The sequence below is a fragment of the Hippichthys cyanospilos genome, chromosome 12, assembly GCF_059441005.1.
Source record: "Hippichthys cyanospilos isolate Australia breed blue-spotted pipefish chromosome 12, RoL_Hcya_1.0, whole genome shotgun sequence".
NCBI lineage: Eukaryota > Metazoa > Chordata > Actinopteri > Syngnathiformes > Syngnathidae > Hippichthys > Hippichthys cyanospilos.
This window is the reverse complement of record NC_142380.1, coordinates 17464712-17481066: the sequence shown is the minus strand read 5'-3', so window position 1 is coordinate 17481066 and position 16355 is coordinate 17464712. Positions and strand designations below refer to the sequence as shown.

At 36.5% G+C, this 16355-nt stretch overlaps 1 protein-coding gene across 7 annotated transcripts in view; it reads right to left on the bottom strand.

The window, feature by feature from the left end:
• Nucleotides 1–16355, bottom strand: part of astn1 (astrotactin 1) — a 369637-nt gene that overhangs the window by 302575 nt on the left and 50707 nt on the right. For all 7 annotated transcript variants that reach the window (XM_088430421.1, XM_088430423.1, XM_088430425.1 and 4 more), the window contains exon 3: nucleotides 2858–3039. In XM_088430421.1, the coding sequence (XP_088286547.1) occupies nucleotides 2858–3039 (182 nt within the window). The remainder of the gene's footprint in view (nucleotides 1–2857; nucleotides 3040–16355) is intronic.

The window sequence follows — 16355 nt, the reverse complement described above, 5'->3', positions numbered from 1 at the left end:
AGTGCTAGGCACACTGTCAAGGTAGGTTGTGTTGTACAATTTCTCCTTAATCAACCATCTAGTACTGTGGAAATATATTGATAATATATGCTATTTATGTGTGTTACTATAGATTACACTGATTGCTATGTATTGTAGGAGTTTGGAGATATTTTTCACTTCTCTGGCACACTTTTATTGGCATTATTTTTATCATTGTTATTATTATTATTATCATTAGTATTATTATTACTACTGTAGTTGTTGTTTTTGTTGTTGTTGTTATGAAATACCAATGGGGCAAACAATCCCAGGGCCTGTAACTAAATCTATGGAATGTGGAATTTTTACACTAATTTTCAAGTATTCTAGATTTATAAACAAGTAATACATGCCATATGTTTTTTTTTTTGTGTGTGTTTTTGTGAATCAGTAGAGAAAGGGTTAAGTGCTATTTATTTGCATATGCAGACTTTTTGCGTGATCCAGAACCAATGTATCAATGTAGCACAATTGTTATTCTTTGAACCAATTTCATGTGAACCAAACTTTTGCAAGATTTAGAACATTGGAAGAAGTCAAAAGTACGCTGATTAGAAAGGTTCCCAAAAAGACAGACAGATATTAAGTCAAGGCTGTCGTTCAGGACGATACATTATATTTGGCAGGTGTGAGCTTCAGCTAAAAGACCCATGAAACAGCCTAGGCAGGAGATTTTTAATCCAAAAGAAGCTTTAACACAACATGAATTGGGATTTAGAGGTCAAGGCCTCCAGTTGGGCAGCAGGCTACAGAAGATTCTGGCCAGCACGACAACATTGCTTCCATCTGTTGTCATGGTCTGCTCATATTTGCATACTAATCCTTCTCTACTCACACTTTTATGAAAATATCCTGCCGGCAGCGTGGCAGGTGTTCCTGAGAGAGGAATTACCAGAGCAGGGGGCAGAACGACACAGGCCTGAGGTCAACAGAATAGAACAATAAAAGGGAGAGGAGGAAAAATCTTCAAAGGGACAACAAAAACCTAAAAAAGCAAAGTGTCATCCGAGGAACCTCACCTAAACATTCAATATAAGTTAATGATGCTGCTAGCATGTTTGCACCGAGCAAAACATTTCAGAGATAATCAAAGTCAGGTGTCTGTTGACACATGCTGACCTTCAACATGTGTCAAGGCGTAATTTCTCGATGTCTCTTCAGGAGCTGTGGCCCTCGGCAAGTTCTCTGCAAGCTGACTAATCATATTTATATGCAGCTATAATGTGCTTTCCATGTCTGGAAATACAGATCATCCATCAAAGCACGACTGCAAAGTCTTTGGGCTGAAAAAGGGCATTGGGACGAGATGTGGCATATCTAAGATCTAATAAATATACATTTCCCTGGGCAGGAGCAGAATACTGTGCAATCTCAGAATTCATATTGTACTGTGTCGACATAACAGATAAGCTTTGATACATAGCAGTCATACAAAATCTACACAGTGAACTATGTATGTCTATGAAAGCTGTACATATTTTCATTGAAAAGAAAGAACACATCGTTCACAGTTAGACATTGGGAACTAAAAAAAACATTCTGTTTTTTTTTTTTTTTTTTGCTTTGTTTATTTATTTATTTTTTGACAGTCCCACACTACATGGGGTGCGAGATCATGTACTGTAGCAGGTGGTAAAACAGCAGGATAGACTTCACACCGTGCTCTCAAAATGTGTTCAAACATAAACAGCTCAAGCAATGGGAACACATTTTTTTATGCTTTGAGTCTGGTATTATAGATATTCTGCTTTGAGTCTGGTATTAGAGATATAAGCAGCAAATAAATATTTACCACAGACGGAGTGAATAGAGAATAAGATATAACCCACAGCTTAAGGTCCAGTGGGAAATCAGTTGGACTGTTTTGCTTCTTACCTTATAATAAAAGTAAATAGTCACATATTTGTATGACAAAGATGTTCTATTTCATCTTGAACAGCTTTTGTGGCACCTGGGGTTCATTATTTGAAAGTACAGAGACCATGCAACATTTATTCTGATTTGCTATAGTTTTTTTTATGCATGCTAAACACTAGTGGCTTTAACTTTGAGATGTGGGCAACTTGCATTTTTATGCTGGTCCGAAATTCGTCAGAGCCCCGGCCCCTTTTTGTCATTGTCGGTCGTCAGTTTTTTAAGCCATACGAAATTGTAATCGTCAGTTCGTTAGTGTATATTTGCCCAAACTTCCGCCACCACTAGAGGGCAACATTTGACTTTTTTTCTAGTCTGTCATTCGTCGGGTGATGGTCTACTTCTATCTGCACACATACTAATTTTTTTTTTCTGTTTTAGTACTTACACTTAAAGTTACACTGCACTTTAAACACAACACAGTAATATAAGTGTAACATGAAAACAAAGGCTAAGGGGTTTAACCCTAGGCTACAATACACCATCATATTCAATATACAGAATGAGTGACTATTGTCACTGGCTACAGGCTGTTTGCAGTTTGTACTATGAAGATGCAGCAATACAGCAGATAAACATCCAAGTTAGTTTAATTATATTTCAGTGAGCAAAAAGGAGCGTGGCTGGCTGATGAACACTTGATGGACATTTGACGTAATGTCTCTCACAATGATTAGAATGGCGGATGAAAATTGCAATTGCAAATTGCATTTTCAATACACCAGCTAGTATTTTCAATAAACCAGCTAGTTTAGCATTCGTCGGTCCGTCCGCAAAACGGTTGTCCATCGGTGACGGAATGAGGAACAGTCAGTCAGTGCTGGACCAAGTGCCCGCCTCTGTTAACTTTCATTAATTTAAGTTAAGGTTCATTGACTAATACAAAGCAACCAACCATAATGAAAGTAAAAAAGAACTTTACCATCACTGAGATATGCAGGATGCGCAGCTCCTCTTTTGCAGAAGTATTTGCTGGATCTTCAGTTGGTTCAGGGAGGTTGAGGCTGCCATCCTGATGGTGTATGTGAAAGAGCAAAGTACCATTCTCCAGCCACTGCTGTCTCCAACGCACCAAAGGGATGTCTTCTGTGTTTCCTGATATCTCTAAGATACACAAAAAATAAAAGGTAGATTTAATTTTGCGTAGAAGAACGTAATTGATAGACAATTTTTGTTCAAGGGATTTTTACACTGTTGCAAACAATGACAGCGGCTCTTTTGGCCCTGAAATAAAGTCAACGGCTCATCACATGATAGTAATGTAGCATAAAGAGCAACCAATGCTCTTGGGTCTTGCTCAAGGGTATTTGGCAGAACTGCAGAACCAAATATAGATCCAAGTGTTATCAGTACTTCAGTAGCAATTAAGCCAAGGATAGCTACAATTTTGCCTGCAAGCACATGGTCTGAAAATTGCAGAAAAATGCAGTATTATAAATACAACATACCTGACTGAATCACATTTGCAAGAGTCTATGAGTCAATCAGTGTCAAGTTATGCATTATCCTGTATATGCTTACAGTGTCCTTGAGGCAATATGCATTTCCAAACCTTCCATAGAAATTGATTTTAAAGACAAACATTTAACAGCTCGCTTTTGAAATGCTTTGAAAGTGCGTCTTGACATTTTTCAAAATGAAATACTTTGTACATAAATAAATACTATCATTGAAAAACATTACATAGCAGATGACTTGTTTCGTCATATGCAATGAGCCTAATTCATTCCTCCCAAGTTCAAAGATAAGATCGACTAGTGTTGAAAAAATTGCAAGGCATGTAAAATTACACACTAAGCCCTAAAAGTCATCATGTGATCAGTCATATGTGTTGTGAGACACCATTTATACTTATGTTGCATGTTGAATGCACGTTATTTTTTTCCAAAACAACTTACAATTATTCAATTTAGACATTGTATCAATTATCCATTGTGGGACATTTGAGAAAAGTATGCATTGCAAAATTACAGTACTTTTAGAAGCATTTCTTCATCGTATATTAAATAACATACTGTTGCTGTAATGGGCGGTGGGGGGGTGGGGGCAAGAAAAACTGCAAAGCAATGTACAAACTCATAGACGCAAATGCTGAAACTAATGTTGCGACAATAAAACGATTTGAAGTTTCAAATGTGTTTATTTTTTTCTTTTTTGACCCAGCTGAATATGAATTTGTCAAAACGCCTTAAAAGTCATCAACACTATCTGGCATGCCAAATAGCTCCTCCCATTTAAATCCTGGACGTCCTCTCCTTCCTGCTCATCAACATCCTCATTATCTGTCTACGGGTAGTCATCTTCAGACCTTCCAATTTGTTTGAAATGGAGGACTTCGGAGATGATTTGCTGATCATCTTACTTGGGACGTTCTTTACCCAAATGCCGACTGTTGTGAGATCAGAACGTGGAAGGTTGCCCTTCGAAGCCCCCCCAAGTCAAGCAAGCAGTCTTTTCCCCTAATAATGCATTAAGGTTATTAAATTATCCACGCAGTCTCATTGTTGACAACAAAGAGGAAACGAAAACTCATTTGAAAGTGCAAACGTGCAAAATCGGACCTATACCATGTCGAATTAGCGGTATATGCAATCATTGTAAGCCTTTTAAATGACATGATATTACTTATTTCACATTCAAATTAATATTATTTTCACACAGATATGTGGAGAAAATTGGTCTGGTTTTGAGTTATGTGGGGATAGGTCAACCCTCCCCACTATGGGGGTTGAAAATGAGAAAAACAAACTTGACTTACGGTACATCTATTTCAGAGTAGCCATGCCAAGACAATTTTACTTTCTGTCTTATCGAGTGTTTAAACTAAATGAAGGTCACAAAACATGATAGAGTTGTTGAACTCAAAAAACGGAGAAACACAATATTTCTCACAGCGTTGGACAACATGTCACTCCCCTATACAATATAACAGAAAAATTCATGACGCATGCTGCCAACAACAAAATTCCAAATATATGACAACTATTTATGAAACAGTCTTTTATGTAAGCACAGACACTTGCGAAGAAATGTCAGTTCCTACTTCAAGAGCAGTCAGTGTATTGATGACTGGAAGGAAGTCATAAATTCAAACAGGGATTACAGGAAGAGCAATCCTCTCACTGCTTCAAAAGACATCTACTAAATATTTATTTCTTCTTGTAGAGGGATTTAAACTGTTATGTTGATTTTATAATTTTCAAATAAATTGTTGAATTATTCTTAAATACAGGGTGGGCTTCGTGTATTAAAAACTGAGAAAATGTCAGATGGGAATCTCCACAACAATACAGTTCAGAAACCACCATTTTTAGACTTCAAATCACCAATGTGTGTTTAGGAAGCATCAACTCTGCATTTGTTTTTTCGTTTTCTTTGGCTTTTGTGTGTGCTTTTGTGCGACACATAATCGTCATGCTACATTTCTTCAAGAGACCCATTTACTCCAACCAAAAGAAAGCAAATTGATTCTGCGAAGAGCAATTCTAGATTCTTTGGCTCAAAACTTGATTTTCCTTCTGTAGGCATTAAAAAAACAAAACGATACAAAAACAATTAATTGACCACTTATAACGCATATAAGTGTAATAATGAAATATGATTTTTTCAGGAAATTATTGAAACACTGTAAGAAAATTACACTAGGTATTGAGGCACACGTTGATATTCAAGCAAATAGTTCAGCAAAATTGGACAAAAATTTGGTTCAGACCAACAGAGAAATTGGTCTAGCAAGCAAAACTTGACAAAAAAAAAACAAACCAAAAAAACAGGAGACCAAATATTCACCGAGTACTGAAAAAAAGATAAGGTATGGATAGTAAAAGTACAGCAGAGTGCTGAACAAATTGTTTTGCTGCTTGGAGTAAGGGGGTGGTGGCACTGTGTCAAAGTTTAAAAAGGTCAAACATTTACTTAGGCACGAGGCTCAAGCTATTCATACTGAAAGATGATAACAGTAAGATTACAGATTTATCCATAAACATAATTTACTTTTTTCCACATCCTAACTCCACCCTATCTCCTTTGTCTCCTTTGTCAGCTAACCCATTATACTGATTACCGGCAAAGGACACAGTGATCTATTGGGTAATAGGAATAACCCTTATATAGATTAGTCCCTGTTTACAAACACAACACTTGTGTTGTGTGCATGTGTGCGTGTGCGTGTGTGTGTGTATTTGTGTTTAAAACACAAGCGCCCACTCATTCGTATTTATTGTACTTGACTATGGTCTGTTTCCATTGTCACTCGAGGATGTGTTGGGATAAAAAATAATAAATAGGTTCTTATGCTGGAAACAATTAAAGATGCACCCTTAATTCATTGGTAAAATCCTGGCATTTTCGATGTTAGCATGTATAAGATGCTATAAGATGCTATAAGACACACTCTAGACACACAATGTAAAAACTATAGCAAATCAGAATAAATCTCATCTTCCTAAACTCTTCTTATTCTAAACTCTTGCCCTTCCTCTGTTCATTTCTGTATAGCGCATAAAGTTAAGTGTGTTTCTGATTTCCCACATGATGAGTGGTGAGTGAACGTAGCGCCAGTGTAACTCGTTCCAAGCAGTTGTTTTTCCTTTTCCTTGCGAGGCGGCAAAAGTTAATTTGACCATAAAAAAAACAAGTTGCGCAGCATCCGTGTTTCACGAAGTTTATGATTGTGTGTATATGCCGGAAGACTGTAGTTAATAAACGAGTCAAATGGAATACATTTCCGTGTTCTCTAACCCGAGCACTTGGCTGCATACTTTGTCACTCTTAATTGAATCAGTTGGAGATATAATCATTTTTACATGACCGCAACCATTTTAGTAATATTCCTGCATGTGACCAAGGATTGACTCGGATGTTTGCTAAGCCTGCTCATTTTCTTAATTGAAAATGACACCGTAATAACATCAGCTAACACAAGCTACTCTTAGCTGCAAGAGGCAAAGATGCTAACAGCCACCTGACATCTGCCCTCTAGCCTGTCCTGTTACAGCAGTGATTCTCAAATAGTGGGACGGCCCACTATGACCTCAGAGAAGAGGCTTTGATTTTATCATGTGATATTTAATTGCAATAAAATTATATATTTATACAAGATGTTATTTTCTTGACTGTTTCATGCTCAAGCTTTCTCTGTGCACTGACATGTAGAGTGTATGCATAAAAAGCTCCATAGCGTGTGTGTCCAGCCGTGCTTTGGTGTCTCGTTGCTGCCTTGGTTAAACAATAGAAGTTTGCAAATCCAGTCTAGCTCCAAACACCAAATCGATCCTTTGCAAACTAAAGGCATTCCCAGCAGAACTATTTGCCAGGGTTCGCTCACGCCCCTGGTAGCCCAAAAATGGGCAAGTCGGGACAGGTTAACTAATCGCTACGCTAGGCGATTAATTCAGGTCAGCCAAACTAATGCTATTGCGTAGCTTGGTTGTTGAGCATTGCACCGCATTCCTGAAGTGAGCATCCATTCACGTCACGTTCAATGTGAGGCCTCTAGATGGCGATCTTATGACCCAATTGGCTATTGCAGCAGTCTATTAAGTGTATGGGCCGCTCACATATCCATCTGTGCTTGCAAAGAAGCACGCAACTGTTGAAGTGAATGCCCTACGCCTCCAGGAGCAGGCAGATTACATACAGCCTGGCGACACAAGTTAGCTGATTTGGCGAAATTGGCTAATCGACTAAAAAACTTAAAACTACAACACTAGAAGGAGCCTAACCAAAAGGATTTGTAATATGACATGAAAAGAACAGAATATGGTGGAAAATTTTATATAATTTTAATTATATATTATATATTTTATATTTTTATAAAATATAAAAATAATAATAATGATAATTATAATTGTTGAAAGTTGTTTTGTTTTTTTCTTTTGTTAACGTTAGAAAAGATACATGTTTAGGTATACTTATGGTATATATTTTTTTATAGATATTAATCTTATTAATGTCTCAGAATGGGGGGGGGGGGGGGTGCTCGGCAATTATTGGGAAGGATGTAAGTCATTGCCCTTCAATTGGTGGCCAACAAACTCCATCTAGCCCACTGGTTACTGATAATTCGGTATCTACAAATTGTTACTGTCTTTTCTGAGATCGGGCAAGACTGGGCTTTCTCACAGTTTTGCTATGGCTGTAAGACACATTTCATTTTAAACAACATAGTGCAGTGTTTATGCACCCGTTGTTGGTGTATGTAAGGCTGATGGTGCACAAGTTTTTTTTTTCTCCTTTCATGATGTGTTTTAGTTACGTCAGCATGTGTCTATTGGGACTTATGTCCATGCCAGCCATGCATAGACAGCTTGTTACTGGGTCAGAGTTTATAGCTCTGAGGAACATTTTTAACTTTCACTGACACTTTGCCAGCAGTAGGAGCCAAGATATCCAAGTTCATTTCTAAAAGAATTGTGGACAGCTAAAATAGTAGACTGAAAAATAAGCATAATCATAGGAACAGAGCTTTCCTTAAAATTTAGTATGAGAAATATAAAATATCCTTTCAAGTATCGAGTTCAGTCACTGTTTATGTTAACATGACCAGTGCATTCCCATGAGTACACAAACTTGGTAACATCTACTAAACGGATGACACAATCACAGACATTGCGACAAATGTAAACACCATTCTTGATATTAAAAACAAGGTGGATTTAGTTGAAACAATGTGGGACATTATATGGAGGGAAACTTTAAAAAATATGGAATCTCAAAAATAAACAGAAATCTATTATTAGGGCTACATATATCATAAAAACATTGTTATTGCAATAATGGCAGATGCAAATCAGTACTCTAAATTAACCTTCGCATTGATAGCACTGGCGCTACCAAAATTTACAGTTGGTTGCACAGGATTTGGTTGCACACTTTTTGAGGGTGGTTCGACAAGACCAAATTTGCTGATGTATATTTATCTCAGTTTGCATAGCATAATTTCAATTTGCAACAGAGCCCTCATAAAGGCGAAAAACATAAATTATTTTGCATTAGTATAGAGTCTGTATTTCCAAATTTTAATTTTCAAATGTAATTTCATATCTGTGGCAAAAGAATATCATTGTTTTGTCTGACTGATTGTCAATGACGAACCAATGTTTTGCCAATCGAGCACTAAATGACAAAAATATTTTCAAAATGTAGATAGACAAAAGAGTAGATTTAATTTATCATTTTAATCTATAGGTGTAAACGTCACCATCTCTGTCATCTGTCACTGTCAGTCATGATTTGTCACCTTAAAGCTCTTGAATTCCAGAGAAAGTGCTAGAGCATTATTATGTAGCATTGTGTGCGCTGATTTTCAGTCATAGTTGCATGAACTGAATTGCATACTGCACATGATCTTGCTCAGCACATTCATTGTACAGACCTAAAGTAAAAGGCAATGTTTAAATTACATATGAAGAGATTTTTGAGTTATTTTGCTTTTGAAATCTGATTTGAACGAAAAAACTGCTCGCAGTTCGTTGAGCAAAGCCTTCTGGGATATCATTTCATGGGAAAAGAGGTGACAACATTCAAATAACAAACGGGCACATCGCAAAGTGACCCTCACTCTGATTGATAGATATGATTGATCCTAGCCAGGAAATGCAAGATAGAAGTACCCCCCCCCCCAAAAAAAGAGGTATTATATAGTTAAAAAAAAAAAAACCTTAAGGCTCTAGGGTTTTTTTTTTTCCAATAAAATAAGGGATACTCAAAAGATGTTGGCTGCAGTTAGCTACTTTGGTGCTTAGAGGGTTAAGCGCAGCAAATCCTTGCTTTTTACTTGTAGTGTATGTGACAGATGACGTGGTCAAAAGTGAATATGTTTTATGTAACTGTCACTCCAAATGTATTTTTTCAAGCAGTTGAATGGATGGTTGGTAGGACGGACTGCAGATGTTGAAAACTATTTGAAGCATAATGTTGTTCCCAAGTAGGCAAGATTGCTCATTGCAGTCTAGAACCAACGTCACACATTCAGTGTAACAGTGGCGATCCATGCATTTCACACTTAGGCCTTCAGTGATTGGAGCCCTCATGCACACCCGTATGATGTACACAGGCTTTTTTTTCAGAGCATTTAAACATCAGCAATTATAACTTATCATTCTATGTGCCAAAACTTAGAATAAGTAATAATTTCAAATTATTTGTCCAAGAAGTTTTATGAAATCCACCAAGAGCAGGCAAGAGTTAAGATAGTACACTACATTACAAATGGCAAATTAATATAAGTGTCAGGTCTGGGCATGGTGAGTTGGGAGGAGGAAGGAAGGGGACCCCCAGAAATGAAGGAAAACTGAGAAATATGTGGCTCAAAAAGGGAAGTTTTAACAAGGAAAGAGCCAGGATCGTTATGGTTCAGTACAAAATCCAAGTTCTTTTTTTTTTACCTCAGAAAGACTTTCATGACTTGCAAGTTGAGTTTGTTGTGTTTCATTTACAATAATAAATCCTTTTGTATTGACATGGACGCCAATGCTGAAAGTCGCGCCGGTCCAATTTCCAATTTTCCGTTTTCCTCTTCTTAAGCTTTGATGTACGCTAACGCTAACATTAGCTGGTTGAGGAACATGTTTATTTTTATTTTATTTTTTCTTCTTTGTTTTGGAAATAACTACTTCTACGTTAAACATGGTGGATCAACATAGCACCGCCTTCCATTGTGTGTCCAGTTACGTCTCGTTCTACTTGAGGCCTCTAGATGGCGATCTTATGACTCGATTGGCTATTGCAGCTGTCTAACAAAAATATGGGCCCATACACAATACCTCAATGCACACTGCACAGAAGCCTTCTACTTGTTCAAGCAAATGCCTGAGCGTCCCAGCTAAGCAGACATGAAGTCTCCCTGGTTAGAAACGTTAGCTGAATTCTAATTGGCTAAAACCTCTACACTAAAATGGCAGCACTTGTAGGAGTGTAACCATATGGATATAATATGACACGAAAAGAACAGAATATGGAGAATAATTTTTTTATACAAACGGCCCACCACTGCAGTCAGTATACATGCTGTTTGATGTGAATGTTCCCCAGTGGATATAATTGGTTATTGCAGTCTCGTGCAGAGTATTCACATTGTGGGGTGTGATTACAGTAGCTTATTTTTTTTTAAGCTTATCTACATAATTTGAATGATTAAAGTGAGGACTGTAAAGTTTAGATTTAGCTTTTTGTTTAAGACCAAGCTATATGGAGGACTTTTTCTTTTTTTTTAATATTTTTCTTTTTTTCTCTTGGGGAGGTGAGATTTAATTCCCACTTCTGCTATTTCAATCAGTTATTTCAAGGATTCAAAAAATATCATTATTTAACACACATTTCCTCAAATGGTGCAAAATATGATACTTGAGGTCCCAAGACTTGTGAAAATTAAAACAGAACAATTTTTGATACAAAATGAATACATATGATTAAGAGATGACAAAATAGCATATTATTACATTATTAATACAACTAAAGTGCACCATTACAGCAGTTGTCCACAGTCCCACAGAGCCTCTGCGACCCCCACACTGCAGAATGTGTGAGTGAGTGAGTGAGTGAGTGAGTGAGTGAGTGAGTGAGTGAGTGAGTGAGTGAGTGAGTGAGTGAGTGAGTGAGTGAGAATGGACAGCTCTAGTGGCAGAACCAAATTTAATAGTATCGGTTCGATTTACCTTCATTCAAATGTTGTGACAACGAGAGATGAGGTCATTTTCATCAACTGCTTGACTAATTCATCATATGAGCTGATGTGATTGACCATTTATAGAAGGCGGACATGCAGTGTGCTAGCGGGAATTATAAAAGAAGAACAAAGAAAGTAAGGCAGGTAAAGGCATCAACATAATTGTTAATGAAAAAAGAGATGTTGAGAAAATTGAGGGGGGTACTGGAAGAAAAGCTATACTGTCTCTCCTGCAGCATTAAAATAGATAATAAAAATAATCACATTACATTTTGTTGTTCGTATACATTACCTGAATGCCAATTGGGCCTGCCATAGAGAAATGCAATTTTCACTGAAACTAAATTAAAGCAGTAGCAATGGTGCTTTATGAAGCCAGCTCTGGGGAAAAAAAAGTCTCTCACGAGAATTTAATCACATTTACCATTCCTTAATTGATTGGCAGGGCACTTAGTGTGATCAACTTTTAGAACTGGCACCATGTGTTCAAATATCAGATATTTTTTTGGATATGTTGCATCATATAGCTTTTATACGTGTCTGACAAAAATTATCCATGTTATTATAAACTAAGAAAAGAGCAATTTTAATGCTAATATTATTATCATGGAAACATCCATTTTTTACAGCCGCAATGGGGTTGTTGAATTTCTGGTGCCTATACCTGCCGTTTTCGGCAGTAGGCGGGGGACACCCCAGTCTGGTCGGGCGCAACACCCCGACAGTAAACACATAGACAATGATCTGACAAGAACTGAAACGAAATTTAATACACTCACATCTAACAAGACAACACGGACCACCTGGACAAGACACAATTGGAAGAAGAAGTTGACTGGCCGACAAACGGAAAGCAGCTTAAAGTTGGACACCATCACACTAACAAGGACAGACATGAAGGGAACAAAACATAAACTAAAACACGATGAAAAGCCTGTTTAAAAAAAAGAAAAGAAAACAGAATAGAAAGGAACAGAAAATCTCGACAAACAAAATAGAACAGAACACCAACAGAACAGAACAGTGTTAACCAGTATTCCACCGAGGCATTATTATTATTATTACTATTATTATTATCCATCCATTTTTCAGAGCCACTTATCCTGACTGAACTGGTTACCAGCCAATTGCAGGTCACGCAGAAACGAACAAGCATTCACGCACCCAATCACACCTAGGTACAATTTAGTATGTCCAATACAAATAGAACTTGCTTTTCTTTTGTTGCGCCTGGAGAGAAGCCACGCAGGCTCAGGGAGACTCCGCTAAGGAAGGCCGAAACGAGGTGGATTTGAACTCGGGACCCTGTATTGTGAGGCAGACAAGCTAACCACTGCTCCACCGAGACACTCTTAGTATTCTTATTTTTATTCTTATTCTTATGCTTATTACTATTTCTTAAAGTTCATAACAGATAGAACAAGAATTCTCAGAAGAGACTCAAGGATTAAATAGAACAGAGATGTTTATGGTCATGTGCAAAGATTTTATTTTTTATTTCTTAAGTATTCAATAATATTCAATATTATAATATTCAAAAAGGGCAGCTCAGTAAATTAGTCATGTGCTAAGATTTTGCCAACCAGAGGCAAGGTTGTGTTCCGTTCTAGGCAGTGATATCACAAGGAAGTGTCATTTATAGAAGTAATTAATTCATCTTATTGAAGGGTGCTTCTGGAAAAGAATGTTTCATCACTGCAGATGAAGCAAATTTATATAGTCAACACCCCCTGGGATATTTAAGGCTTAATGTTTGTGATTGACTGCATTCTTTTTCTTGTTATGTGTTAAAGACTGTTACGTAAATAAATGTGCCATTTTCCTGATATCACCAAGCTCATTAACTCTTTCAGTGCCAAGTATGATCCGAAAAGGCCACCCCTTGAGTGCCAGCCGATTTTAAGCATTATGATGAATCTTTTTCAATGTCGAGAAAATATTGTGAGCTATGTCAACATATATATCGGAAGTAGCATATGAAAGACTGGATTCCATTCTTTACCTAGAAAAAGAAAGTAAGATTCTACCTTATTCAGTTTGAAAATAGTAACACTAAGCTATTTTGGACAAAAGGAGAAAATTAGCTTTTTTGTGAAAAGATGTGTTTTCTGCACAACAGTGACTTGAACACAACTATTTATTTTTTTCCTAGCCTAGTCTGAAACATCTCAACTGTCCTTCCCTTCAATAAAACATGAACAAAACTGTGAACATCTGTTTTTGATGGTAAAATAACAGTATTACAACATTACAACATTGCTCAAATAGCATAATATTAAAGGGAGTGCTGGCCACGAGTATAAAATAAATAAATAAATAAATAAAACATAGGTGATGAGAATTCTTGTCAGGAGCACACAACCTTTTTTTATATATACATGATGTAAATTTGCATCCATGGCTTCATTTTTTCATATTTACTGCTGGTTGTAAAGCAGGGGTAAAGAGCGAAGAGAGGGGTGGCGTGGTAAATTGATTGTTCTTGTAATATTCATATTTAAACAAATGATATAACTGTATACTGTAAATTAATTCCAGATAAACATAACACATCTGTTATTTTCACATTTAAAAATAACGATAGTGTGTACTGTTCAAAAATCATCACTCAACTGTTTGCAGAAGCTTTGCTAACTAAAGCCCTTACAACACGAGGTCTTAGCAGAACAAAATATTCAGATTTTGTTGCTGCGCACAGAACACAATACAATATGAAAAGACTAATTGAAAGACAAAAATAAATGAAACACTGGACTAGCCCTTTTGGTAACAATGAATGAGAAACCATATAGATATAAAAATTGAGAAAGTCAGACTGTTTATTTTTTTGTTAATTCATTTGCAGCAGTATAGTATGTTTAGAAAAGGGCAGCTACAAATTGATCATTGTGTTTAAACTTTGTATTGAGAATTGTAATGCTTCAAGTGTTTTCTCTCAGTAAACTGTTCCTTTTAGACAAAGATAACAACCGCTGAGGCCCTCGGTCACCAGAGGGCATGGCGATAAGCTAAATTGACTTCCGAGCTGTTCCTGAGTTCTCTTAAAAACTATTAACTAGAACGTGAGCTGACAAAGGAATGAGAAAGAAGGACCTGGATAAAATGCCATCTCAATTTTCCTATGTAAAAACACCAATGTATGGTCTTCAAATGTAAGTATTACATGAAAAGGATTTTTCTATTTTCAATCTGGCCCTCAATGGAAACTCAGATGATAAGGCCATCATTTTTTGTTGATTAAAACACACTGGGCATGTTGTCAAATGGGATGTGGATGTCACTTCGGGCCTCAGTCCCAACAATAATACAATATATATATATATATATATATATATATATATATATATATATATATATATATATATATATATATATATATATATATATATGCAAAAAGAAAAGAACAATGAAAAAGAAGTGACAATGCACATTTTCAAACCACTTGCACAGTTTCAGGCGTAATCATCGAGGCAGAAAAAAAGAGGAACAACTTGAACTTTGAAGGACAATAAGACAAAAAAAAGTCACAAGTAGTTGTCACAATGTTATATAAATATCCTTGAAAAACATTTCAGGGTGAATTCTATCTTGTTTGACAATAGCATTATTTTTGTTCAAATCAGTGCTATAATAGTTTGGGATTTGTCAGGTATTTATTTTTTTGGTTGTTTTTTTTTTCCATTTTCAGTTTTTGCTCAAAAATTAAGTTAGTGTTTGTTTTTAGAGCAGGCCTGCTCATTTTTTCAATATTTATTGAAGGGGGAGTGGTCTGCTTCAAGGTGAGCTTAGATCACATGAGATTGTGCAAGCATCTGCTGTGGAATGCGAGGAAGATTCTGTTTGATGAGATTCAACAAGACTGACCCCACAGACTGTGATTAGAAATTCCACTCGAGCAGAGGCGACATCCTGCCGAGTTTCTGTAAATGTGAATACGCACACGAATCAGAACAACAAAACAGTGAGAGCAATTAGAATGCATGACTTGAGAATGAGAAGATTCAAAACAAGTTCAAGCAGATTGCATTTTAAAAAACCTAAAACGTGTGCATTGAGGCAATACTGCATCGAGTGCAAATTATTTGCAGTGAAGAAAAAAGATGAGTACTTTAACTTTTACGGATTGTTTACAGGTTGATTATTTTGTCTCAATGTCAGTGATTTTATCTACACAATCTTTTAGTTGAGGAACAAGATAAATTAGGCATACAGTCATCCCTCCTACTTCGCGATTAATGGGGGCTGTCAACCCCCGTAAAGTCTGAATCCCGCGAAGTAGGGTATCAGTTCCTAGATTTCTATGTAAGCCCCAATATAGCCGCAGTAACCATAAACAATCCTTTTTTTTTGTATTTTTTGCCTATTTTATTTCCTTTCTCCTATTATTTAACATTACATTATCCTTATTAACATTAACACTATTGTATATTCATTAAATAACTAATATTACTTAGTTTGTTGAGAATTTGTTCTCAGGACTGGTTATCTTCACCAAGAGTCCGGTGAAAGAGTACGCAAGTCAGCACGTTGAACTTCACATTTGTTTTGGCTCATGTATGGTGTATCATGTAGTATCTGTTGAATAATAAATCAACAACAATCTTAAAGTCAGTAAACTAACATATAAACACTTAATCGATGAATTTACTGTATTTTTAGCCGACATTAGTGGGTTAGCAACGACTAACTACTTACTAAAAAGTGCAACCTCTACACAAACGAACACAAAAAATGAATAATCACTCATCGCTTA